This window comes from Pan troglodytes, chromosome 5 (assembly GCF_028858775.2).
Source record: "Pan troglodytes isolate AG18354 chromosome 5, NHGRI_mPanTro3-v2.0_pri, whole genome shotgun sequence".
Classification (NCBI taxonomy): domain Eukaryota; kingdom Metazoa; phylum Chordata; class Mammalia; order Primates; family Hominidae; genus Pan; species Pan troglodytes.
Genome location: NC_072403.2, coordinates 97592346 through 97620000, shown reverse-complemented (window position 1 = coordinate 97620000; position 27655 = coordinate 97592346). Strand labels below are relative to the sequence as shown.

At 38.9% G+C, this 27655-nt stretch overlaps 2 protein-coding genes and 1 long non-coding RNA gene across 47 annotated transcripts in view; 2 read left to right on the top strand and 1 right to left on the bottom strand.

The window, feature by feature from the left end:
- The window catches only part of SYNCRIP (synaptotagmin binding cytoplasmic RNA interacting protein), a 35744-nt gene extending 31937 nt beyond the window's left edge, over nt 1–3807 (top strand). For 5 of the 9 annotated variants that reach the window (XM_054686141.2, XM_054686142.2, XM_016955969.3 and 2 more), the window contains one exon: nt 1–3807. This exon is cut by the window's left edge. The gene's annotated coding sequence lies outside the window, so the exon portion shown is untranslated. The other 4 variants (XM_063813260.1, XM_016955964.4, XM_016955963.4 and 1 more) reach the window with 2 other exon arrangements.
- LOC107975215 (uncharacterized) overlaps nt 932–27655 on the bottom strand; it is a 32751-nt gene continuing 6027 nt past the window's right edge. The window contains exons 2-3 of the long non-coding RNA XR_001718566.4: nt 9682–9849; nt 932–3993 (exon numbers count right to left, since the gene is read on the bottom strand). This is a non-coding gene — a long non-coding RNA (uncharacterized LOC107975215). The remainder of the gene's footprint in view (nt 3994–9681; nt 9850–27655) is intronic.
- Nucleotides 13276–27655, top strand: part of SNX14 (sorting nexin 14) — a 92692-nt gene continuing 78312 nt past the window's right edge. For 16 of the 37 annotated variants that reach the window (XR_010158095.1, XR_010158099.1, XR_010158096.1 and 13 more), the window contains exon 1: nt 13276–18273. Coding sequence is in view for 24 of the 37 variants with exons in the window: in XM_063813257.1 (XP_063669327.1) it covers nt 18044–18273 (230 nt within the window). In the remaining 13 variants the exon portion in view is untranslated. Of the gene's footprint in view, nt 18529–20762; nt 23229–27655 lie in introns of those variants that run through there. The other 21 variants (XM_054686135.2, XM_024357321.3, XM_024357319.3 and 18 more) reach the window with 10 other exon arrangements.

Sequence of the window (27655 nt, the reverse complement as noted above, 5' to 3'; positions counted from 1 at the left end):
TTTAGTTTCAGAGGCTTGTAAGACTTCCTCATGACCATCATAACAGGCCTTGCTTTTGTCGTATTTTGTGGCTGAAAAAGCAGCCTTGCTTCTTCAGATATTGTAGTTATTTGGATGTATAATAGTTTAGCAAGATGTTACTTTTGTAAGACATCAGATGTTCAAAAAAGTGCATCCGAACTTGTACTAAATACTGCAGTGTCCCTTTATAAAAAGTCAGACTAAAACTGACAATTGTACAGCGAAGCCTGACATTTGGATATTTTGAAGTTTTTTCATAAATCATAGAAATTAGTATATGGCTGTAGTTTAGCTTTTTAGGTAAAAGGTATGTTTCATTAGTGCATTTCTTCCTGCTGATCACTGTAAACATGTGAATCAGCTTTCCATTTCTTATGCAGGTCATGATAACTTGTAGAGTAGAGTACAATCATTTGTGCTATGTTTTTAATTTTCTAAAGCACCTTGATGACAGTGAGTGTCCAGTGGTGAAGCATCCTCTATTGAACCACCCTCAAAAATTTTTTTGCCAAGTCCTAAGTTGATAGCTTAAAGTAAAAAGTGAAAATTATAGTTTCATTAGGACTTGGTGTAAAGAAATCCCCTCTCCCCTTCCCCAAAGGGATACTGCAGTTATATCACATACCCAATAGGCACCACGATGAAGATCAGAGCTTATACTTAATTAAGGTTTTATACACACCAGTTCCCCAGTAAATGCAAATTTAACAAGAAAATCAGACATGTCATATGTTCAAAATGCTCATGGCAAACAATCATTTTGCATTCCTGCAAATAAAATTGTTTTATACTGTAAGCTGGAGGCGAGTGTAACTTATTTTTGTAATAAAGTTTTTATTTTTTTTATGTGTCATTAATATAAATGTGTGTTAGTGTAGAAATCTTCTGGTTTAAAAACTTAGAATTGCACACATTTCAGTATGTTTATTTGTACTTACATAATTTTAGAATAGTGGTTGCCAATAGCCTGTATGTTTCACATTAATTGGTTTTTTGTTATCTAAATAAATCATTTTAGTATGTTGTATGTCAGTTACTGGGATAGCTGGGACATAGAGTGTAATTTAAAATTTGTCAATAAGTATTCATTGGAATATATGTAAATGTGCCTTGCCGGTTATTGAAACTTATCTACAAAATGAGTATGGGGTGACAAAAATTAGTTCCTGGTGCTTAATGAAACTTTCTGCCACTGATTTTATATATTACCCCGTGCTTTTTTAAAGTACATCTCTCTCAAAACTTAGTGTAAGTTTGAGGGCTACACAAAACATTTACATTTCATTCTAACATAATGAATATAATAGGTTGTGGAAAGTGGGTAAACTAAATGTAGCCTTCAGTAAAATTGAATCTCAGTGTAATCCTTGGTGCTGGCATTTCCCAGTTCCGAGGAGTTAAATGATCCCATCTAAGAGGTCATTGCCATGCCTATTGGCACTTTACTGTCATAGCATTTTTAAGGGACACTGTCAAGGTGTTTAAGTTCTCAGAATTACTTGTTGGGATTTTAGGACAGGTTTGTTTACTTAAAGTAAGAACTGCATTGTCAAAGTTGAAAGAGGAACACTTTTGTGAGTTCACAAATGTGTTCTTAAGAAAACATTAAAATATGGAGCTCTGGGTTTTCAAGATTATTTGGCATTCTTAGTTTGGGGACTTGGGAGGGAAACTGATAAAAAGAAATTGTGAAGAATTGATGGTTATACTTAAAAAAGGGTAATGTAAACAGTGGTGATGAAATATATACACATCAAGTGAAATTACTTGACAGTGTTCATTTGAATGACTTTGAATTCAAGCCATTATAATTACTTTTAAAATTAAATATCATTTGCACTGTTCTGATAATGGGTGCAGTTTTTGAGCAATATAATCAGAGCTAAATATGCATGTAGTGATTAGTGATGTGAACAATTAACGTTCTGAGAAGAAATACTAACTGTGGTATTTTCAAACTTAAATTTCTGTAGTAAAATCAGTATCAAAGTCTTATCAGATCAAGGAAAAACAGGCAATGCATATAAACATACTTTTGAATGTTGTGTGGCCTATAAAGCAATAATGCAATTTATATGGAATGTCATGGGATATGAGAAATGGAAATGCAAAAATAACTAATCCTTTAGTAAAAATGTCAACATGTTAAAGGGGGAATGTTAACTAATGTAGGTTATTGCTATTTGTGATTTGTTTATGGGTTCTTGGCTTTGACAGCTTCAAAGAATGGACAGTGATAAGTTAAAAGAAATTTTGTATATTGTCAAGGAAAGGGTCTTAAATCCGAGTCAAGTCCCTTCCTTGGGGTAAAAAATGTATTCTTAAAGCATTCTGATGTTAAAAAGAAAACAAGTTATCTAACCAAAACAGACGCAAGATTTTGTTTCTGCAGACTACTTGGCAATCAAAAGTGATCATAAATTTAGGTTATCAGTTTTCAGAAAGTTGCTTTGTGAGAAAATTTTGTTAGATATATTCTCCCAAGCATGCTTTTTGTGGAAGGTTTTCAGCCATTGCCACTGAATCAGATGTTAAAAATGAAGGGAAAATTGAGTGTGCACACACACAACTGTTGTACACTCATGATTGCAGTTTTAGCTTAAGAAACTTTTCTACCAGTTACTGTGAATCTGACTTAAAATGTAAAGTTTCCTCATGATAAAATAGGAACAACATAGAAATGGATTGATGGGGTGATCTGAGTTATTGTATATAAAAGTTTTTAAAGAACAGAATGAACATCAAGCCAGATAGGCAAAAATTGACACATTCAGAACAGCTTTTTTGACTGCGAAGCCAAAAGTTGTCAGAAACATAGCAAAAGATCCCTTATTATTACAGAGTATTTTACGTAGTCTCTATTTTAAGGAGAGAAATTAAATAGAAGGGCTTCATGCATTTAGGGGAGGGTGCTAAAACTTCTCAAGTTCGTAAAACTTACAGGAATACCCACCATGATCATTTTCTCTCTAATTATGTATACCACAAAATTTTCATCTGGCCATAGGAATTCACTGGTGGGTGTAAAATTAATGACTAAAGAAATTAAGTGACAAATACATAAAAGAAACAGACTTGTGGGGATATTGTTTTAAGGTGTATTAATTACTCAGTGATCATACCACTCAATAGGGCATGCCACTACTTTTCTTAAGATGCTAATTATGAAGCAGTGCTCACAGGCATTTTTTAACTAGCACATTAGTAGATGGACTTTTGGGGTCTGTCACTTTTTAAAAGTATTTAAGACTTAAATTATATTAGCACCACAGTCTGCCTTCAGTAATACACCTAAAATATTTTTCAGGACCAGAAGCATTCAGTTTGAAAATTTTGCAGATGCAAACCAGTATTATTACTAACGCTCTGGGTCAAAGATTAGGTTTTTAATATTAACAGTAGTCTGGTAAATATTTAGAAGTCTGGCATTGAGAAACAAAAGCTTGTACCTGACTAGTATTTTTATTTAAAAAAATTAGTTCTGTTAGCTTATTTAAATTGTGTTTTATTTATCCGTAGAATTTATATTTATTTCATTCCTTTCATCTCACTGAAAACTGTCTGCAGGCCCTTTGATTTGGATTAGATGTGTGAAGTACTGTCTTTTGCCAAAAACCTCAAATTACCTGTTCTTTTCAACGTAGTGGGTTTGTGCTTGTTTGGAGATCAGTTCAAAAACTATCTGTACTATCTGTACTGCCTCTGATGTTAAGATTTTATGTATAGCATAAGGAAGCTAGCTCTGACTATATTTTCCTAAGAATAAAGACCTATTTTTGTAGCATGTCTTAGGATCTCCAGGAGTCCAAGAATTATTGTGGGTGTCCTCCATTTCATCACTCTTCACTTAACAGCTTTTAAGTAGACACTTGGAATCTTTAGAGGTCTGTCGCCCTTTGATTATCCATACATTCGAAGTAACTAGCCAATGGTGAAAAATTCCTCAAGATATCCTCAGTTGCAATCACGTTACTGGAAGATGAATAGAATAAATGTATTAGGCTGGTCTTAATTTTTGATGGAAATATTCTGTTGTCACGTACTTGCCATTGGATTTGATAAAGTTAGTGGTAATTTGGAAAGAATCGGGGACTTGCCAATATATTTGTGGGTTTTAGCTTATACCCTTAGGATTTCTTGGTTGCGGGACGAGCAGTTTTGGCCACTTCCATCAGGACAAGACTTTTTAGGTCACTTAGTGCAGGTTTTAGTTTCTATTTTGGATTAACAACATTTATATTGATTATCGAAAAGAAGCTTTCATCATTTCAGAACAGTCCTGGAAGTTTGACTTTGAGTGTGGGAGAAGTCCTAATAAACCATTTTGGAAATTAGTGTCTCCAAGTGTTACAGCTTCCTAAAATGGGTTTCTAACACAGTGGGATCAAAATAAGGTTATTTTAGGATAATATACTGTAAACTTAATTGACTGTCTGATTTTCTACTTTGTCTATAAAGTGGCTTACAACAAGTTCTAATCTAGAAAGGAGTTATAAAGGTTATCTGTAATGTTTATGAATTGTCATTTCTTGCCTTCTTTTAGGCTTTCAGCTGTATTCTGAAAAGGAGATTGTTGTGACAAACTCAACTTGTTTTGGAGAGAATTTTAGGAAACCTAAGGGAGTTGGTGTTTTATATCATTTTTGATGTGCAGTTTTTGAGTTTTCAGGGCAGAAGGGCAAAGTATTTGGTGTGGACAAGTTGTTACCACAGATTAAAGAATAAGACCAGGGCTTGCTGACAGTAAGAAACTTGTTAAAGAGTTTTGTAGGTTCCATATGGTAAAATTAGGTCTTGTAATTATAGAAACACCATGATATACAAGAAGAGTTCCAACATACCTGTTATGGCTCGTTAATGGTGTTAACTTTAAGTTGAAATGTGAATAACATGGAATTTGTGTTACATGAGTACTGCATCATTTAAACACAAATTTGCTAAAGCTAGGTGCATCTGTATACTAAAACCCTTATGACATCATTTTTAAGAGAATATCTTTAATATGTCAGTATTTATGTTAATTGGTTGCTTTAATTGGAAGACTCAGGAATTAGGCCTCCAGTTGCTTTTAGTTTAACATGTCATGAAAAATTAGAAAAGCATATGTACAAATTGTATTTCTGAGTTTTATTTAATATTTGGAATATACTTAGAGGAAAACCAGAAATAAACAATGTTAAAGGTCATCTATAAAAATGGCAGAATACACTTTTCATTTCCACTCTAGAGCCACATGTATACAGTGTAGTTTTGGCAAATTTCGTTCATACCTCTACCTCCTTTGCTGTTTTCCTTGAAATAGTAAAAATTCACATAAATTTGGTTCTTCAACAGTATTAAAGACAGGTTCTGTTCCCTTTTGGTTTCCTGCCTAACTTCAGGTACAGTTAAACATGGAATTAAAAGACAAACAGCCTTTATTGTAAAATTGTCATGTAACAGATCCTAGTTGATCTCTGGTTTCCTGGAGATTTATTTAGCATTTGGGAGAGGATCAACAAAGGGGCACAGCAAGCAGATACTGTAGTTAGTATTATTTTTCCCTTTTTTGCTTACTGTCTATCGATTAGTCTTTAAATTACTAGTACATTTTATGATAAATTTCTTTGATTTATTTTACCTCCTTTTAGAATGGAAGCTCCTCGAAGGGCAGGGAAATCTGAGTAGGCAGGCATTTAAAAATATTTAAAATGTTCAGTTGGGTGGAAGTTTAGTTTTATTTGCCAAATTAGTCTTGTGACATGAGAATTTGACAAAGGGGATCAAATATTTCGAACCATTTAATTTATGGCATGGAAAGCTTTTAAAAATGATCACAAAGTGCTAATGATTTAAGTAAATTAAGATGAAGATCCACATTTAAATTATCAACGTGACACTTAAAAAAATTATAAAATTGTCTTGAGGGAACAGTTGGCCTAGTGACTTACAGATTTTTTTATATGTTAAAATAACCCTATGTGTAAGTGACTGTTTTCCTTATTTGAAATTAAGAGGAAAAGGGTGCTCATAAGTCATCTTTAGCAGTGAACTTAACAGAATCCAGTGGATCAGTTTTCCTTTATGCTGATGTGTAGTTTAATCTGTGCTGCTGAACAAGACAGTATCAATTTATAAGCCCCCTATCTATAAGTTCTTTATGAGGTGAGGAGGGGGTACTTCAAGATGGAACTGTTTTGCTAATGAGGGTCTGGTTGGTTTTGAGTCTAAAGTTTTTATAAGGTTCTTTTGCATAGCAATTTGAAGGTGAGGGAATAATGATACTTGAGAAAAAGCATGAAGCCTAGATAACTAAAAATGAGGTGTTGAAAGCAGCTGTTTCCGAGGGTAGTGTATATTGCTTACTCTATCTTAAAGTAACTTAGAGAAATGGTTACATACATATGAATAGCCTTATATTTACCTACCAATTGATAGGTAGCTGAAATTCAATAAACTGAATAGTGAGGCTCTGAATTTAACGTATTATTTCACTATACTATATATACCTCCTAATATCAGTAGTGTGAATAAAAGTGGTATTTATGTTATGCTTAGTTGATGTTTTAACTTGATTTTTTAAAATCTAGAAGGACCTTTCCGTGGAGTCCACTCCCAGATATCTCCTCCTCTCTTTAGTTCTCTCTTAAAATTTATTTTATTTTTTTAAGAGAGAACGGTTGGCCGGGCATGGTGGCTCATGCCTGTAATCCCAGCACTTTGGGAGGCCCAGGGAACGGATCACCTGAGGTCAGGAGTTTCAGACCAGCCTGGTGTCTGGCCAACATAGTGAAACCCTCTCTCTACTGAAAATAATAATAAAAAAAAAGTCCGGAGAGTCAGGAGAATTGCTTGAACCTGGGAGGCAGGTTCAACTTGGGAGGCAGAGGCTGAGATGGCGCCACTGCACTCCAGCCTGGGCAACAGAGTAAGACTCCGTCTCAAAGAAAAAAAAAAAAAGGTCTTGCTCTGTTATCCAGGCTGGAAATCTGTGGCACTGTCATAGCTCACTGCAGCCTCAAACTCCTGGGCTCAAGCAGTCCTCCTGCCTCAGCCTCCCAAAGTGCTGGGATTACAGGCATGAGCCACTGTGCCTGGTCTCTTGGTTACGTTTATTACTTGAAATACACTTAAGTCTCTACTTAAATGAATTTTAGAATCTGATTCTCATAAGGAAATAGTACACTGAGTAGTTTTCTTTTCCTTCATTTTCCACTTCCTGTTAGGTATCCTTCCTTTCTTACTGTCAGGATTATAATACTTTACAACTGATTACCTTATACTTGCCTCTAGACTGAAGAGAGGCAAAACAACATATATAATGTACTTGCCCATCCTTGTCCATCACAGCAGTTTATTTTATATATTTTATATATGCACAGTCTTGCTCACTCTTGAATGCTAGAAATTTTAAGTTACCAGTTTCTTATATGGTGCATTGAAATATTAGTTCACATCAGTTTTCTCTTTGTGCTTCTGATTTCCTCAGACGTTTGGTGATTCTTTATTCATATTTATCAAAGAAGGATATTAGGAAAACTGGTGTTGACTTGTCTACTGAGATGGCTTACTGCACGTTCTGTGTGTGTGAGAAAATGAGGACTAATAGCCTTTATTTTTAGCTTTCGTGGGAGTAGTGAGGCAAGTAGGGTACCCTCTCCAGTGTCAGAAGAGTTTTCAATTGCAGGAATTTTGACTGCTCTCAGGTTACTCACTTTGAGAGGGAGGTAGACCCTAAAAGCAATTTTACCACTGTCAAGTCTCAGTCCTTTCACTCCTACAAACTAGGAGGTCTTGGTTTTTCCTTCCCACTCATCCCCCCCATGGAAAGTGGCTCCTGCTGTTTGTAGCAAAATTAATATGAGCCTCATTTCTTCATCTTTTGTATGAAGGAATATGAATTTATCTTTTGTATCTAAATTGTGCAACTTAGTATAAAAGGTGCTAGTTTTAAAATAGAACTGGTAGTAAAACACAGTAGCATGGTGCCACCTCCTGAATTAGGAGAAATCTTAGTCTGTATTATCACTTCCATATCACTGCTCATTTAAAATATATTGTCTTGGAAAAGTGAGTAAGTCTTGGAAAGAGAACAGGTACATAGAGGACATTTTGTGACTAAGGATGCAAATTTAGTGACATTCTTAATTGGGAAAAGCATATTATTTTGGAAGACCTTTTCTGTTTTGTTGTTTTTGAGACAGGGTCTCTGTTGCCCAGGCTGGAGGGCAGTGGTGCAATCATGGCTCACTGCAGCCTTAACCTCCCCGGCTCAAGCAATCCTTCCACTTCAGTCTCCTAATAGCTGGGACCATGGATGTGTGCCACCATGCCTGGCTAATTTTTATTTCTTTCGAGACGGAGTTTCGCTCTTGTTTCCTAGGCTGGAGTGCAATGGCATGATCTCAGCTCACTGCAGCCTCTGCCTCCTGGGTTCAAGTGATTCTCCCAACTCAGCCTCCTGAGGAGCTGGGATTACAGGCGCCTGCCAACCACACCCAGCTAATTTTTGTATTTTTAGTAGAGTTGGGGTTTCACCATGTTGGCCAGGCTGGTCTTGAACTCCTGATCTCAGGTGATCCACCCGCCTCTGCCTCCCAAAGTGCTGGGATTACAGGTGTGAGCCACCGTGCCCGGCCAATTTTTTTATTTTTTGGAGAGATGAAGTCTCCCTATGTTCCTGAGGCTGGTCTCAAACTGGGCTCAAGTGATCCTCCTGCCTTGCCTCCCAGTGTGTTGGGGTTACAGGTGTGAGCCACTGTTACCTGGCCTGAAAGGCCTTTTTGGAAATAGGTTCAGAAAATATTTTCACATTTAGTTTCTGAACATTTAAAACTAAACCACTGAGAATTTTTTTCCCCCATTATATTTAACAGTTTGTCTTTCTGTCTTGTTATTTTCAGCAAGGCAAAATTTTTGGCAGGTAATGAAACTTCATTCCTTATTGTGGCAGGGATCTCAAACCTACTTTCCAGATTTGATGTTCTGGGGTTTGATGAAAATCCACGTTAATTTACTTCTGGAATATATTCTATACTTCTGTCAACTCTGGTGATTAGGGAGTTTGATTTTCTACATAAAGACAAGTCAAACTTCTTGAGTCACTTTGGCTTCAAGGTATCAAAACAGTTCTTAATAAGGTTTTGTGATATTAAATATTGGCTGATACCACGGAAGAAACTGACTTGAAAGGTTTCTGGTACCAATAATCTTGGCTAATTTTTTTTTTTTTTTTTTTTTGAGACGGAGTCTCGCTCTGTCGACAGACTGGGGTGCAATGGTGAGATCTCGGCTCATTGCAGCCTCTGCCTCCTGGGTTCAAGTGATTCTTCTGCCTCAGCCTCCCAAGTAGCTGGACTACTGCTCAGCTAATTTTTGTATTTTTAGTAGAGATGGGGTTTCACCATGTTGGCCAGGCTGGTCTCGAACTCCTGACCTCAGGCCATCAGCCTGCCTCGGCCTTCCAAAGTGCTGGGATTACAGGCATGAACCACTGTGCCCAGCCTAATTTTGGCTAATTTTTCAGTGGTAACAGTATCTGGCCAGTCACACATAAAAATGTACATACATTCATAGATATATATACACACATAATAGGAAACTAAAGAGGGAAATAAATCGTCAGTAGACCTAGATCTTTTAGTTAAAATTTATGGACATAAAATGCTCTTAATTTCTTACCTTCGTGTCTTTTATTCATACGGCTTTCCCATTCTAACAAGCCTCATCTGGCTTGTATATTTATTTTCCACATACACTTACAAAGGTATAGGTTGGTGAAGTAAAATGCTGTCTGTGCATTAATGTAGTTTTCTCATTTCAACGACTTAGGTAGTCTTTTCAGGAGTTCTGGATGAGAGACTGAAAATCTGTTAGTCATTGGGCCATTTAATGGAAGCAGCTACGTATAAACATTTAGCCTCTCTGAGCCTGAGCTTTCTTGTAAAAAGATATTTTTCCAGCTCTCAATTATATCCTATGAATACAGGATTTATAGGATCGTGTCTTTTTTTTTTTTTTTTTTTTTTGGGAAAATTCTGCCTAGAGGACTTTTGACGTTATTTCATTCATGCTTTTATGTGGAGATTTATTTTCACAAAAGAATAAATGTTGCATTAAAAAGTAGACTTAATTCACCCTGTAATACCTTACATGTATGAACATTTGGTACATTATTTTTGTGATAGCTCTTTGAGGGAAAGACGGTAAATATGACTCTTGAAAGTTGAGGAAGCTAACACTGAAGCGTATATTTTCTTATATTCTGAGGAGGAAAACTATCAAGCTCTCATTAGTCCACAAAGCATTATTCCAAGTTATTCCCAAATTTCCCTAAATTACCATGTTAATGCATGAATTGGGAGTTAACCTGAATCACATAGATGTTAGCTAATACATGAATCTACTTTTGTGGGAGTAACTCCATTTTAAAAAGTTTTAGAATAGGTGTTCATTTATTCTAAGTTTCTTAGTTTTGAAATTCTAGTCAAAATTCTCAATGCTAATAGATGAATGAACCTGATAAGTAAATACAAAACAGCCTAACTGCTAAACCAACCTCCTAGATTTTATTTATGTTAATAATTGTTCTCTAACAATTACAGGACCACCATATAGTCCAAAATAGCATCGGTGTTCTGATTACCAGTGACTCTCCCCAAGTAAACTGTCTTTAGGCTGAAAGTCCACATATTTAATTATCAGTAAAGCATCTTATTGCACCTTTTCTAGTGAGCGTGGTGGTTTTGGAATGATACCTCTTTTAAGTACAGTCTCTGTTGTACTCAGGCTGGAGTGCAGTGGCGCTATCTCAGCTCACTGCAACCTCCGCCTCCCGGTTTCAGGTGATTCTCCCACCTTAGTCTCCCAAGTAGCTGGGATTACAGCCACCACGCCTGGCTAATTTTTCGTATTTTAAATAGAAACTAGGTTTCACCATATTGGCCAGGCTGGTCTCAACTCCCGCCTCAGGTGATCACCTGCCCGCCTCGGCCTCCTAAAGTGCTGTGATTACAGGCATGAGCCACTGCGCCCGGCCTGTCCTCTCTTTTCAAGAGTTGTTCACAGGATACCAGTGTCCCCATATGAAAATTATATATTTTAAAGATTTAACCCCTATGGCATTGATTACATTCACTTAACCTTGAAAAATCTTGGCAATTTGCCAAGTTATCTCATCTTCCATCCTTACCTGTTCCTATTTTCCTTTTTCCCTGTATACGTGTTTCCTTGATCACATCTACATTACAGTCCCATATCACATCTGTGTGTACTCCTCTTTTAGTGTCAGGGCTTGCTTGATGTCTGTTACGTGCAGTTCTGCATTTCAGCTGTCTCCTGAACACATTGAAGTGCTCTTCTCCATCAGCAACTGTCTCATTAATTTCTCACTTCATATCCAGTCACATTTGATCATTTACTTGAAGAGGCCTGAAATGTCCTCTCTATCCAGGTACTACCAGTCCTTTAGGAAGTTCAGATCTGGCATAACTCCTTATAAATAAGTTAGACTACTAAGTGGCACATTTAATTTTGCTAGTTCTCTACATTTAGCTCCAGAGTCTACGACAGTATTGTCAAATAGAAATGAAATGCAAACCACACATGTAATTTAAAGTTTTATAGTTTGGCCCCAGTTCATCCTTCTAGTGTAATTTTCCATTAATACTGTCTAAAGAAACTGCCCGCCTTGTGTTTCTTTGGCTCATCTCACAGCTTCTGATGTCTTGAATTCTGCCCCATTTTCTTCAACCAAAATAGGTTAAAATCATCTTACTATAGGCACATTAGAACTACCAACATCTTATCCCTGAGGAACAAGTACAGTTTGGAGAACATTAAGATAAAAGTCTTGGCTTTGCCTTCTGGGGCAAATAAGGCTATTAGCTGATTTTTCTTCTTTTCTTGGTTTTGTTTTTTTGAGACGGAGTCTGGCTCTGTCACCCAGACTGGAGTGCAATGGTGCAATCTTGGCTGACTGCAACCTCTGCCTCCTGGGTTCAAGCGATCTTCAGCCTCAGCCTCATGAGTAGCTGGGATTATAGGCACGTGCCACCATGCCCGGCTAATTTTTGTATTTTTTAGTAGAGACAGTTTTGCCATGTTGGCCAGGCTGGTCTCAAACGCCTGACCTCAAGTGATCCACTCGCCTCAGCCTTCCAAAGTGCTGTGATTACAGGCATGTGCCACTGTGCCCAGCCTTTATTGTGGTATAGGTTTGTGATACAAAAAATTTATCAGCCTCTGCTTAAAGGTAACTTCAGGAGCAAAAGTATACTTTTATTATTTTTTTTTGAGACAGGTCTTGCTCTGTTGCCCAGGCTGGGTTGAAGTGGCACCATCTCGGCTCTTTGCAGCCTCGACCTCTGGGGCTCAAGGGATCCTCCCACCTCAGCCTGGGACCACAGGTGTTTGCCACCACACCCGGCTAATTTTTTTGTTTTGTTTTGTGAGGCGGAGTCTTGCTCTGTCGCCCAGGCTGAAGTGCAGTGGCATGATATTAGCTCACTGCAACCTCCGCCTCCTGAGTTAAAGTGATTCTCCTGCCTCAGCCTCTCGAGTAGCTGGGAATGTAGGCACGCACCAGCATGCCTGGCTAATTTTTGTATTTTTAGGAAAGATGAGGTTTCACCATGTTGCCCAGGCTGGTCTGGAACTCCTGACCTCAAGTGATCTGCCCGTCTCAGCCTCCCAAAATGCTGGGATTACAGGCATGCGCCACTGTGCTTGGCCCCTAATTTTTGTTGTTGATTTTTTTCATGTAGAGAGGTTTCACCATGTTGCCTAGGCTGAAAGCCACAGTTTTAAAACATCTGATGTCATTTGAAAATCTGATATTTCTATGCTTTGCAATAGCAGGAACCTTCAGAATCATTTAAATTATTACTGCTACCCTTACAATTTTTTTGGCAGTGTGTATCTGGTAATTACAATCTTCTTTCCTCCACCATGGTAAATAATAGTTTCTTATGTTGCTTTACATAGTAGAAAACACGATGGAACTTGGCAGAGGCTGAAGAGTAAATAGATTTAAACCAATTTAAAAAATAATTATGTTAACATTTGAAAACTCAGTACTTGCAAGGGACTGTCTAGATAGGGATATTTGTCCTAGGTGTCTTAACTCTGAAGCAGCTTAAATGCCCCACAAAAATTGCCCTAGTTCTGCCATCAGTGTTTCTGTGAGCATTCTTAAAGCTTTCTTTTTAGCCACAAGAAATAACTGAAAGCTGATGTTTTTAACTATAAGCATTTTTTTTTGTTGTTTTTAACTAAAAATAGAAGTGATAGAACTATTCTCTGAACATCTGGGGACAGCAGAGTTCTTAATTGTCTTGAGTACTTAAGAATATATCTTGAATTGTTTCACAAAATTGACTAGGACATAATGCTAAAAATTCAGACTGTTTTAGAATCTTGTGTTCATATGAGTTAAAGAAAAATTCAAATAGTAACTGTCTTTGAATAAGGGAAATTTTACAATAAAAATTTTCAAAATTATTGTTCAAGATTTATACTTAGATATATTACGTTGAGTTTATTTTCTGGAATCAGCTTGCCAAAAGAGGAAAAGTTTATTTTTAGTGAAGGTAAAAATTGATTGTAATTATTTGGTAGCAACCCTTACTAGTAGAATAAGAGCTGAAGTACCAATATTAGTGATTTTCACAGTTCTGAACCAAGCCTGGTTGCATGGTGGTTTTTAGGACAACAGTGAAGAGCTTTAATTTTTATGTTTTGGGAAATAGCTTGTGAGAGGTAAGAAGGATTGCAAAGTTTTTCCAAAATATTTTATGAAGTTAGTGAAGTCAGTTGAAATGTGTATTTAAACATTTGAAGGGATATAGTTAACATTTTTTTAATGAGAGGAAACCACTGTCTGTAGTTCAGAAATAAGATGGAGTGTTTTACTTATTTAAGGGGTAATTTAAAAAGTAAACAAAAGCATTGGCCTACAAGAGAAAGGTGATGTTGGATTATAAGTGCTTTTTCTAATCGTTAATATTAATCAACAGGTGAGTATATTTTCCATTTCCAAGCAGTTATTAATTTACATTTTCTCAAATTATAAGTAGCTTCCTGCTTCTCCAAAAGTGAGGCTTAAGAGGATGGCTATTTCATCATAAATTAGAAAAACGACTACAAATATGAAATGGTTAATTTTTTGGTACTAAGATAATGAGACCATCCAGAATTTTATGATCAAAACATGGCTTTTACCCAGGGAGTATCTGTAGTTGAGCCACTGGCTCTATAACATTGTTAGTTCTTTGTATCTTCCCAATGGAGGTTTTACCTCATGGCCATAAAAATAAAAGAGGGTTAAATGTGAAAATAACTGCATTTTGAACATCTCAGACCCTCCACTCATAAAAATTACTTAATGTTCCTCTTCCTTGAATTACATATTTTCCATTGTAATAAATTCCTGTTTTGAAAACCAAGGAAAGGAACATTTTTTGAAGAAAGCAGTTCAGTGGCCTCTTTAACAGGTTTATCAAGAGGTTGATATGTAGGGATAGGTTGTGGGGGAGAAGAGGGTGCTATGAAATGTAAAATTAAGGATGTAAAAATAACATTAGGGATGCCACAAAAGGTGAAATATAAACCATGATCATTTGAGACAAGGGAAAAACAGGGCTTTGAAAATGCCTGTCATGTGATAGGAGGCATCTGTAAGGGAGAGACTGAAATGGCTCCCAGGGGTAGTATATCCATCCTCTTCCCGATATACCTGTGCCATACAAATAATGACCCTCAGCACGTTAAAATGTGGTTTACATTCAGGGTCATCAGAGTTTAGGCCTAATTTCTGCAATTCAGGTATTCATCATTACCTTGCAAACTTACTGTACCAACATAAAAAGCATTTTGCTGGTGTGGCGGGGAGAATCAGGTTAAATTAAGTAGAAGCATTTTGGAAACTTTGCCTAGTACTTCATGACTTTTGAAAATTATAAGTGAAAACAGAGATAAGTCCTATTCTTCGCTCACATTATTTCCCACAGGCCTTTCCAGATCCTTATAGCTAAAAATTTCCCTTTTGCCATTAACTGTCATTAAAAAAAAAGATTACAGTCTTTATGTATAAAACCGCTGCCCTTTATAACATTTTATGTGACTTGTTTGCTTCACTAGATTGTAAGCCTTTGGAGGTCAGAAAAAAATGCATCTAAATGTATCTGCCACCACATCTAGCACAGTGCCTTACACTTATTTGCTATTCAATAAATATATTCATTAAAATAATGGACATATTACTGGATTGCAGTTTAATGTCTATGAGCCCTTTAAATGCATTATCAAATTTTTAACTTTTTATAGTTTGTCAGTGTACACCTAGCACATATGTGACCTTTGTAGCATTTATAAAAGATTTACACATTTAATTGTACTGGCTCTCCACAGCTAGCAGAGTCTATAACAGTACAGTGTAGTAGAAATATAATGCAAGCTACATATGTAATTTTAAGGTTTCTAGCTACATTAAAGTAAAAATACTTTTAGGCAATTATTTCCAAAACATTTAATATGTAATTGCCTTAAAACTAATTTTAATTTACATTTAATACAGTTTTCATGGTAAGTCTTTGAAATGTGACAGGTACTTTACACATCACAACAAGCCACATTTCAAGTGCTCCCTGGCCACATGTGGCTACTGACTTGTATTGGACAGTGCAGATGTAGAACTTTAGCGTAGGCAGTCAGCCTTTCTGGACCTCAGTTTTCCTAGAAATCAGATATTTAATATGTCATTTTCATTTTAGATTGTCGTAATCCAAATAAAAGCTAATTGGTTTAGCTCATTATTGTCATGTTCACAAAGCCATAAAATTTGAAAAAAAATTTTTGTCTTAAGCATTGTACAGAGATATTTAAGAGGCACTTTCCAACTTTCCACCCATTTTAGCCCCCACCCCCCACCTCAGTTTTATGAAAATAGCTCTGTTTTAGAGTTGAGGTAGGAGTGAGATAGAACAAGTTAATCTTGCTAACATGTTGCTAGTAGGAGATAGAGCTAGTTTCAGAACCAGGGTTGGTTGATTGTGGATATTCCATATAACCTCTCGAAAGTTCAGAACTTAATAAGGTTGGGGAAAAAATTTCGAGCTCTGTGCGTGTAAAGGTGGGTTCTAGACCATAGGCTAAAGACATGTAATGAAATAAAGGTTATTTCCTTAGATGAGGTCCGTAGTGACAGAAATTGAATTATGTTTCATGCTTTAGGTGTGGAAATTCTCTGCCATAAAGAATTTCCTTATGGCTGAAGTTTATTACATTTTTTTTCCCTTTTCTAATCATAAGAGCAATTTGGAAATTTAAATTATCTATTGTCCAGTTAACTTATTCTAATTGCCTCTAAGAAATCAGATGGGAAAGAAGTCTTTTAATTGGATGTTGTAGTGATGTCTGATTTGAACAGAACTCAAAACATTTTGTCTTTAAAATATACTGGCCCTTGGTGAAAAGAGTAATTTCAAAATAAGGCTTTAAAAGGAAGCAAAAGTTTTAAACAAAATAAAAGGCAACATAATTTACCAGACAGGTTAATAACTTACATTATTTGTCATGAGATTAGTTTTTTAAAAGGTAATTTACAAAAGTGTAAAGCACTCAAGTCCATAGGAGGCACTTGATATATGTAGATCCACTCAACATACACCTATTTTAGTATAAACAGATAATTCAAGGACGCTTAAAAACTGCCAAAGTGAAATTAATAAATGTTTAAATATGTACCTAGAAATATTAAAAAGTGGTAAGCTTTCCAATGATGTTACACTGTAGTCTTTTAAATGGTTTAGTCACAAACAGAAAAGTATATTTGTGATGTTTAGACAATAATAGCTAATCGTGAGGATCAGTGAAATTGTTTACTTTTATACACCACTGTGGAGTTGGTACCACCATTCTACAAAGCAGTTTGACTGTATCAAGAATGTTTGTTTTTACCCTTTGACCCAGTAATTGTATTAAAGTTGATTCTAAATAATTAGAAATGTGCATAGGTTTATCATCAAGGATGGTAATATCAATGGACTTTAGTGGTTAGCAATAATGGAACAGGATGGTACATTCTGATAAAGGATAATAATGCATCATTAAAGATCTATGTTTTTGTAATACGGGAAAATATTCATGAAACTACATACATCATTAAAAAACATTTGTTTCCCCACTTTGAAGGATAAGATCCTAGGAAAGAGAGATGACAGGCGCAGGCTCTGTCTTTAGAACGTGTTCAAATCCCGGCTTTGTTAGTTTTATGATCCTAAGTTCCTTTCTGTCTCAGTAATTTGCCTGTATAATGATTGAAACTATAGTACTGTACCTACACCATGGGGTGAATGCATGAAGGTGAAATGAAAGTGCTTAGTGTCTGTACCGCCTAAGTAAATTTTCGCGATAATAGTCTTCCTGCATCTGTCACTGTAGCGAACAATACAGAAAAAAAAATTTAGAAATGTGATGAATTAGTAAAAGGAAAACCCCATGAGACTCTAAGAGGGATTTTACCTAATCTGCCAACCTGCCTCCTGCAAGCACTTGGATTTTGGTTGGGCTCCCGGAGCCGGCGTGAATTGAGCTCTACCCTTGCCCGTGAGCGCGCAAAAGAGATTTTGTTGGTGGGGTGGCGGCCTGATGAGTTGTAGTCTTTATTCTAGGGCTGTTTTACTCGCCACCCCCCCAGCCCCCAACACACCCCTTTTAAAATACCGACTCAAAGGCGTCCTCCATTCCCCCTCTCCCTTAGGCGTCACGCAAAGCTCGGACCTGCTCCCACCCGGAGCCGAGTGTACGGTGAGGCGCGGAGCGTTGCGGGGTCGGGGAAGCGCTACCACCCGCTCCATCCCTCTGCGGGTTCGTGTCACGAAGACTACAGTTCCCAGCGGGCTCCACGAGCTCCGGTTGCCCCTCAGGCAGCGCCCGGCGACTACAGGGGTGCTGTAGTTTCTTCCGGGCTCCCTACAACCTTCTTCCCTCTCCTCCGCAATACAGGCAGTTACCGGGTGCTGGGGCTGTCCTTTGATTTCCGGAAATGGCCGGTCGCCAGTGTTGTCAGAGTTTCCACGGAAGACTGCGCGCTACTCCGGCCAGGAGGGCGGAGCGGCGAGACGCTAGAGGCTTTGCGCTGGGTGACGACTTCGGGCACGTTCTACGGCCGTTCCTCTCTCTGGTCGGCTGGGGACGCCGGCCGCGCACGCGCGGCGTGGGGCGTGGGGCTGGGCCCAGCCGGACGCGACCGCAGCCTGCGGCGGCTAACTGCCGGTAGGCGTCTGTGTGCGCCGCCAAGTCGGTGTGGCGGGGACGCGAGGTGTGGATGGGGGGTCGCCTTGACCTCTGCCTCAGCCAGTAGCGCAGTCTCGGCCTCGCCGTTACGGAGATGGTGCCCTGGGTGCGGACGATGGGGCAGAAGCTGAAGCAGCGGCTGCGACTGGACGTGGGACGCGAGATCTGCCGCCAGTACCCGCTGTTCTGCTTCCTGCTGCTCTGTCTCAGCGCCGCCTCCCTGCTTCTTAACAGGTAACGCCGCAGCGCGGAGCCTGGGCGGCGGCTTTTCTCCGAAGGTGCGGACGCCTGGCCCGTGCTGCTTAACCGTGCGGAGGCCGCGTAGCTGCGGGACTGGGGACCAGTGGGGAGAGCGAGCTCCGCAGAGGAGCGGCCTCGGGGAGCACGGCGGAGCGTCGAGGCCGGAAGCACAGGCCGGTGGGGTGGGGTTGATTGCCTCCTTTCCCGAGGCTTCGTCTCCTGAGCTACCTTTTTCTCATCCATTTCTCAAAACGAGTTCTTCATCTTCGTTGCTTTTCAAAAGTGAAATCCGTGTGTCGGCTCAAATTGAGACTGTACACAGGCAGTCAAGTCAGCTGACGGAGGAGTGTTCAAGGTCCAGTTCGTAGCCGCAATTTTAGGCAGAATCCGCACACCTCCAGCGCGTTCTTCCATCTCCCCACCTCCCACCCCCTCAGCTTGCAGCTGAAGCTTTTCCCGCAGTATTGTTGAATAAAACAGACGATCATAAAGATTTATTGGACAGAAATCAGAAAGCAAAGTGGTACCCGTCCCAACATCCTTGGAATTTTTTATTTTTGAGACGGAGTCTCGCTCTGTCACCCAGGCTGGAGTGCAGTGGTGCGGTCTCGGCTCACCGCAAGCTCCTCCTCCCGGATTCACGCCATTCTCCTGCCTCAGCCTCCCGAGTAGCTGGGGCTACAGGCGCCCGCCACCACGCCACCACGCTAATTTTTTGTATTTTTTTTTTTTTTTTAGTAGAGACGGGGTTTCACCGTGTTAGCCAGGATGGTCTCGATCTCCTGACCTCGTGAGCCGCCTGCCTCGGCCTCCCGAAGTGCCGGGATTACAGGCGTGAGCCACCGCACCCGGCCACATCCCTATAATATTCTTAAGAGGACTTGATGCCACCCTCCCCAAAAAAACCTGAAATATTCCGAAAGGTTAAAGTTGATAAATTCAATTGACGTTTTGAAATCAGAAGATTCTGCCCCCGAAATAAACTTGTTTTACTTCATTTTACTATTTCAAGAAATTGTTGCGATGCAATAGGTAGTAGAGGAGACTTTTCCATTAAAATTAACACCAGATTTGCTTTTGGTGGAAAGAAATCTGAGATAGTTCTCATTGACAGCATCCGCAAGCTGTTTTCTCTGATGTTTTGAACAGGCAACCATTCTTACTCTTTATCTTAAGGTAGTTGATTCCCAAGGATAGCAACAGGGAGGAATGCGCAAGGAATTTGGTAACTTCATTTTTCTCTGGCGTAACCATTATTTGTGACTATGTTGAAGTTAGATTTCTTCCCTAAAAGTGGCCTTGCTTTCTTGTTGATTCTTGGTTTAAATATTATTGAGCTTAAATAGTAGTTGATGTTTTACTGAGAAGTGTGCTTTGTGATGGTGAGATGTTTGAACTGTAGGAGTGTGGGAGAAGTGGGATCCTTAACAGAGGGAACACTAATTATTATTTGCTTTCTGTCATCTGGAAGGTATTCCAAGCTAGACTAACAGGTTTAGTATGAAAGAAATGTAAGCTTCATATGATTTTTATTTTTATTTTTATTTTTGAGACGGAGTCTCACTCTCTTGCCCAGGCTGGAGTGCAGTGATGCGGTCTCGGCTCACTGCAACAGCCACCTTCCAGGTTCAAGTGATTCTCATGCCTCAGCCTGCAGAATAGCTGGGACTACAGGTGGGTACCACCATGCCCGGCTAATTTTTTTACATTTTTAATAGAGACGGGGGTTTCACCATGTTGGCCAGGCTGGTCTCGAACTCCTGATCTCAAGTGATCCACCTACCTCAGCCTCCCAAAGTGCTGGGATTACAGGCGTGAGCCACTGCACGCAGCCCATATGATTAACTTTTGTCCATGGATTCTTACCTACCTCTTTTGGGAACTGGGTCAGTTTAGGTTTCTAAGGTAGGAGAGCCATCTAGTAGGAGCAGGTTAAACTAGATTTCTGAGGTCATCTACTTATGGTCATAACATTTAGTGTTATGTGTTATTAAAAAGTCATAGGATGCCATCTGATCTGTATACCATCTAACCTGTACCCTGTATTTCTTTTATGCAGAGAAGGTAGGAAATACAGGTAAATGTTACCTGAGTGGTTGGGTTTATGAGTGAAGCTGTTTTTGCATATGTTTTGGTGTTTTCCGTTTGTTACTGCTGTAGTCAGCAAAAGTGATTTTAAACACTAGAACTGTCTTGAATAAAACAATGATTATGTATCCCTTTTCCAGGAAAAATCTTTTGGAAGGTGCCAGATGGTGTATGTAGCATGCTTTTCAGTGTATATGTGTGATTAAAAAAAAAAGAACTTATGTGTGTATTCACGTACACACACACACACACAGATGATAAGAGTATCTCTGAAATGTTGTTATACAAGAAAACATGGGCCCTTCTGAGATGGGGTATACTAGGTACATCTATTCTGAAATAAAAAATAATTTTATATGAAGTTGATCCTTGAACAGTGCAGAGATTAGGGCCACTGACCCCTATGAAGTCAGAAATCCGAGTGGAATACCATGGGATCCATACAAAGTACCACTAATGATACTGGGAGTACTCCCAAGAAGCAGAGAAAAGTAATGACATTACAGAAAAAGTGAAATGCTTGGTATGTACTATGGATTGAGGTTTGCAGCTGTGATTGCCTGCCATTTCAAGATAAATAAATTGAGTGTAAGGACCATTGTGAAAAAAGAAAAGGAAATTCATGAAGCTGTTGCTGCAGCTATGCCAGCAGGTGTGAAAACTTCGTACTTTTTGCAAAGTACCTTTTCATGTTTTATTGAAAATTTAGCTTTTATGTGGGGGCAGAATTGCTATGAGAAAGGCGTACATATAAACTAATGCTATTCAAAAACAAGTGAAGTCATTGTATAACAGCTTAAAGCAAAAGGAAGGAGAAGGATCTAAAACTGGGTAATTTAATGCCAGCAAAGGATAGTTTGATAATTTTAGGAAGAGATCTGGCTTAAAAAATGTCAAGAGAACCGGAGAAAAAGCCTCTGCTGACCAACAGGCAGCAGATGAGTTCCCAAACACCATTCAGAAAATCATTGAGGAGAAAGTATTAAATATATCTTCCTGAATGGGTGTTTTTTTGTAAAAGCAAGTTTATTAAGAAAGCAAAAGAATAAAAGAATGGCTACACCATAGGCAGAGCAGCCCTGAACAGGCTTTTAATGCTGATGAAAGTGACCTGTTTTGGAAAAAATGTCACAAAGGACATTTATTAGTAAGGAAGAGAAATGAGCACCAGGATTTAAGGCAGGAAGGTGTACGCAAATTCTTCTATTTTATGGATATGCAGTTGGGTTTCTTGTCTATGAAGTGTCTAACCCCCGAGCTTTGAAGGAAAAAGATAAGTACCAGCTGCTAGTCTTGTGGTTGTATGAGGAGGCCTGGACAACAAGAATCGTTCTTTCTGGATTAATTTCATTGATGCTTTGTCCCTGAAGTCAGAAAGTACCTTGCCAGCAGGGATTGCCTTTAAAAATTCTTTTGATACTGGACTATGCCCCTGGCCACCCAGAACCCCGTGAGTTCAACATCGAAGCTGTGGAAGTGGTCTACTTGTCCCCAGACATAATGTCTCTAATTCAGCCTCTAAATCCAGGGGTTCATAAAGAACTTTAAGGCATTACACATGGTACTCTATGGAAAGGATTGTCAGTGCTGTGGAAGAGAACTCCAATAGAGAGAACATCATGAAAGTTTGGAAGGATTACACCATTGAAGATGCAGTCATTGTTATAGAAAAAGCCGTAAAAGCCATCAGACTTGAAACAATAAATTACTAGTGGAGAAACTATGCCCAGGTGTTGTGCGTGACCTCACAGGATTTACACCAGAGCCAATCAAGGAAATCATGAAAGAGATTGTGGATATGACAAAAAAGGTCTTTCAGCATAAGGATCTTACAGAAATTCAAGAGCCAGTAGACATCACACCAGAGGAATTAACATAATATAACTTGATAAAGATGAGTGCTTTGGAACCAGTGCTAGACAATGAGGAAGAAGACTTTGAAGAAACAGTGCCAGGGGCCAAATGCAGTGGCTCATGCCTGTAATGCCAGCATTTTGGGAGGCCAAGGTGGATGGCTCACTTGAGCCCAGGAGTTCAAGCCTGGGTAACACGGTGAAACCCTGTCTCTACAAAAAATACAAAAAATTTAGCTGGATGTGGAGGTACACGTCTGTAGTCCCAGCTACATTGGGGGCTGAAGTGGGGAAGATCAGCTGAGCCTGGGATGCAGTGAGCCATGATGGCACCACTGCACTCCAGCTGGGATGACAGAGTGAGACTCTATCTCAAAAAAAAAAAAAAAAGTGGTGCCAGAACACAAATTGACAGTAGACAATATGGCAGAAGGTTTTCAGTTATCAAGACTGCTTTTCACTTCTTTTATGACACGGACCCTTCTTTGATACTGGCACTGAATCTAAAGCAAATGGTAGAAGAAAGATCAGTACTATATAAAAATGTTTTTAGAGAAATGAAACGGCAAAAAGTCGGGCAGAAATCATGATGTACTTCCATAAAGTCGAGTGTGCCTGCCACTTCTGCATCCCCTTCTACCTCTTTCACCCCTGCAATTCCTCAGACAGCAAGACCAACCCCTCCTCTTCAGCCTACCCAGTGTGAAGACAATGAAGATGAAGACCTTTGTGATAATCCACTTCCACTTAAGAGTAAATATATTTTCTCTTCCTTATGATATTCTTAATAGCATGTTGTTTTCTCTAGCTTACATCATTGTAAGAATACAGTATATAATACATATACAAAATAAGTACTAACCAACTATTACTGTATTGGTAAGGCTTTTGGTCAACAGTAAACTATTAGGAGTTAAGTTTTGGGGGAGTAAAAAGTTGTATGTGAATTGTTGACTGCGGGGAGACCAATGTATATTGTCTTTATCTGATTTAGGAATTAAAATTATATTAGCCCATTTATTTATTTATTTATTTATTTATTTATTTATTTATTTAGAGACGGAGTCTCGCTCTTTGCTCAGGCCAGACTGCAGTGGCGCTATCTTGGCTCACTGCAAGCTCCGCCTCCCAGGTTCATGCCATTCTCCTGCCTCAGCCTCCCAAGTAGCTGGGACTACAGGCGCCCGCCACCGCGCCCGGCTAATTTTTTTTTTGTATTTTTAGTAGAGACGGGGTTTCACCGTGTTAGTCAGGATGGTCTCGGTCTCCTGACCTCGTGATCTGCCCGCCTCGGCCTCCCAAAGTGCTGGGATTACAGGGGTGAGCCACCGAGCCTGGACTTATTTATTTTTTTGAGACAGTCTCAGTCCATCACCCAGGCTAGACAGTGGCATGATCTTGGCTCACTGCAACCTCCACCTCATGGGCTCAAGCAGTCCTCCCACTTCAGCCTCCCAGTAGCTGGGACTATATATAGGCTGAGCTAATTTTTTAAGTTTTTTTGTGTACAGACGAGGTTTCACTATATTGCCTAGGCTGGTCTCAAACTCCTGACCTCAGGAGATCCACTTGCCTCTGCCTCCTAAAGTGCTGGGATTACAGGTGTGAGCTGTCGTGCCTGACCTAGCCCTTTAAATGAGCAGTTTCCACACACACCCCGCCCCCCGCTCCTCCCCTGCTGAAGCAGTTTGTATAAGGTATGTATCTGTTTCATGAAAGTTTGGTAAAACCATTTGCGCCAGGGGCCTTTTATTGGCAACCAGGATTCTAATTACTATTTTAATTTCTTTAATGATAATTGCTCTATTCAGATTCTCTAATTTTTCACTTACTAGTTGTTAGCATTTTTATCTTTTAAAAAATTTATTTAAGGCGGGGTTTGGTGGCTCACGCCTGTAATTCTAGCACTTTGGGAGGCCAAGGTGGAAGGATCACTTGAGCCCAGAAGTTCGAGACCAGCCTGGGCAACATGGCGGAACCCCGTCTCTCCAAACAAGTAGTTGGTCATGGTGGTGTGTGCCTGTAGTCCCAGCTACCCAGGAGGCTGAGGTGGGAGGATCACTTACTTGAGCCTAAGAGGTTGAGGCTGCAGTAAGCTCTGATCATGCTACTACATTCCAGCCTGGGATGACAGAGCGAGACTCTGTCTCAAAAAATTGTTTTTAAAGTTATTTTATATAGATTTTCCATGTATTAATATATAGTTGTTCATAGTCTTATTTTTTATTTCAGTATAGCTATGGTTACTTTTTTCATTCTGTGTTTTGTATATTTGTATCCTTGATCTGTTATGCTAGAGGTTTGTCTTTTTAATTAACTTTTGATATTGAAAATTTCCAAGCATACATAAGAGAGTGTAAAAAACTTGCAAGCACCCATTACTCAACTTTAACAACTATCCATATTTTGCCATATTTTTTTTTTTGCCTTATCTTTTTAAGAAATGTCTTATAGAGTGGGTGAGGTGGCCCATGCCTGTAATTCTTGCTCTCTGGGAGGTGGAGGTGGGAGGATCACTTGAGGCCAGGAGTTGGAGATGAACCTGGGCAACATAGAAAAACACTGTCTCTCTCTCTTTCTTTTTTTTGAGATGGAATCTCACTTTGTCACCTAGGCTGGAGTGCAGTGGCGTGATCTTGGCTCATTGCAATCTCCACTTCCTCAGTTCAAGGAATTCTTGTGCCTCAGCCTCCCAGGTAGCTGGGATTACAGGCATCCACCATCATGCCTGGCTAATTTTTGTGTTTTTAGTGGAGACCCCCAACATGGGGTTTTGCCATGTTGGCCAGGCTGGTCTCAAACTCCTGACCTCAAGTGATCTGCCCACCTCGGCCTCCCAAAGTGCTGGAATTACGCACCTGGCCAGAAAGACCCTGTCTGTACCAAAAAAAGAAAAAAAAGTAGCGAGCCTATGGTCCTAGCTACTCGGGAGGCTGAGGTGGGAGGATTCCTGGAGCCAAGAGTTCAAGGCTACAGTGAAATATGATTGTGCCCCGACACTCCAGCCTGGGTGACAGAGCAAGACCATGTCTCTATAAAAGATAGAAATAAAAAAAAATCACTTCCATACAAAACTATAATATTACAAAATTAACAATAATTGGTTAATATCATCTAATAACTACTCCATAATAAAAATTTTCCCTATTGAGTAAAAATATATAGTGCAGTTGTTCTAATTGGTATCTAAACAAGTTGTACTCCTATTTGGTTCCTACATCTCAAGCTTTTCTAAATGTCTTGTAATCTAGAATAAGGGTTGACACATTTTTTTCTGTAAAGTGTTAGGTAGTAAATATTTTAGGCTTTGTATACCATGCTAGGTCTCTGTTGCTTATTCTTCTTTCTAAAAAACCCTTTAAAAATGTAAAACCTTTCTTAGTATGAGGGGCATACAAAAACAGGTATACTTTTGTCCACAGGCCATCATTTGTCAACTGCTGATCTGGAAGATCCCTCCTCACCATTTTTTTCTCCTTGCCATTGACTTGTTGAGGAAACTGGATCATTTGTTCACATTCTGGATTTTGTTGTGGTTTCCTTGTAGTGTCTTGTATTTTAATCCTCACATTTGTATTTTTGGTAGTCACCGTGTTTGATCTATAGGCTCAATTAGATTTAGTTTTTTTTTTTTTTTTTCCTCTGTTGCAGGGAGTGGTGCAAGAAGACTTTAGTGATGCCATGTACATTCCATTGCATCACATCAGTGGATATGTAAGATAGGATTGCTTCACTTTTAATGGGTTCAGTTAATGTCCACCGATACTGTGTCCAACAAACTTACTCTTTGGTTTTACCATTTATTTATTTCTTGAATCAGTTACTTAATTATGGGTTACAACATGGTTATTCTCGAATTCTCTCATTTCTTCTGTATTTTTAAGTTTGATTCTTTTTTGTAGAATTGCTTTACTCCATCCATTAGGTCTATTTAGTTTTTCTGATAGTTCAAGTTGGAAAAGTAGGATAAATGCTTACTCTTTATCAATTTTTAGAGTAATAATTGGTACCCTACTAACCTCCATTAGTATCCAGTTAGAAGTTTGGTTGTTTTATTAATTTTTCCAAAGAACTAGCTTATATTTTGTTAATTTGTCATTGTTGTCTATTTTGTTGATTTCTGCTCTTGACTATTTCCTTCCTTTTCATGTGTTTGGATTTATTGTTTTTCCCAAGTTTCTGAATGCTTAGCTTATTGGTTTTCAGTGTTTTTGTTGTTGTTGTTGTTTGTTTTTTTTTTTAATTATACTTTAAGTTCTGGGATACATGTGCAGAACATGCGGGTTTGTTACATAGGTATACATGTGCCATGGTGGTTTGCTGCACCCTCAATCCATCGTCTACATTAGGTATTTCTCCTAATGCTATCCCTCCCCCAGTCCCCCACTCCCCAGCAGGCCCTGGTTTGTGATATTCCCCTCCCCTGTGTCTATGTGTTCTCATTGTTCAACTCCCACTTATGAGTAAGAACATGCAGTGTTTGGTTTTCTGTTCCTGTGTTAGTTTGCTGAAAATGATGGTTTCCAGCTTCATCCATGTTCCTGAAAAGGACATGAACTCATCCTTTTTTATGGCTGCCTAGTATTTCATGGTGTATATGTGCCAATTTTCTTTATCCAGTCTATCATTGATGGGCATTTCGGTTGGTTCCAAGTCTCTGCTATTGTGTATAGTGCTGCAATACACAAACGTGTGCATGTGTCTTTATAGCAGAATGATTTATAATTCTTTGGGTATATACCCAGTAATGGGATTGCTGGGTCAAATGGTATTTCTGGTTCTAGATCCTTAAGGAATCACCACACTATCTTCCACAATGGTTGAACTAATTTACACTCCCACCAACAGTGTAAAAGTGTTCCTGTTTCTCCACATCCTCTCCAGCACCTGTTTTTCCTGACTTTTTAATGATCACCATTCTAACTAGCATGAAATGGTATCTCATTGTGGTTTTGATTTGCATTTCTCTAATGACCCGTGATGATGAGCTTTTTTTCATATGTTTGTTGGCTGCATAAATGTCTTCTTTTGAGAAGGATCTGTTTGTATCCTTTGCCCACTTTTTGATGGGGTTGTTTGTTTTTTTCTTGTAAATTTGTTTAACTTCCTTGTAGATTCTGGATATTAGCCCTTTCTCAGATGGATAGATTGCAGAAATTTTCTCCCATGCTGTAGGTTGC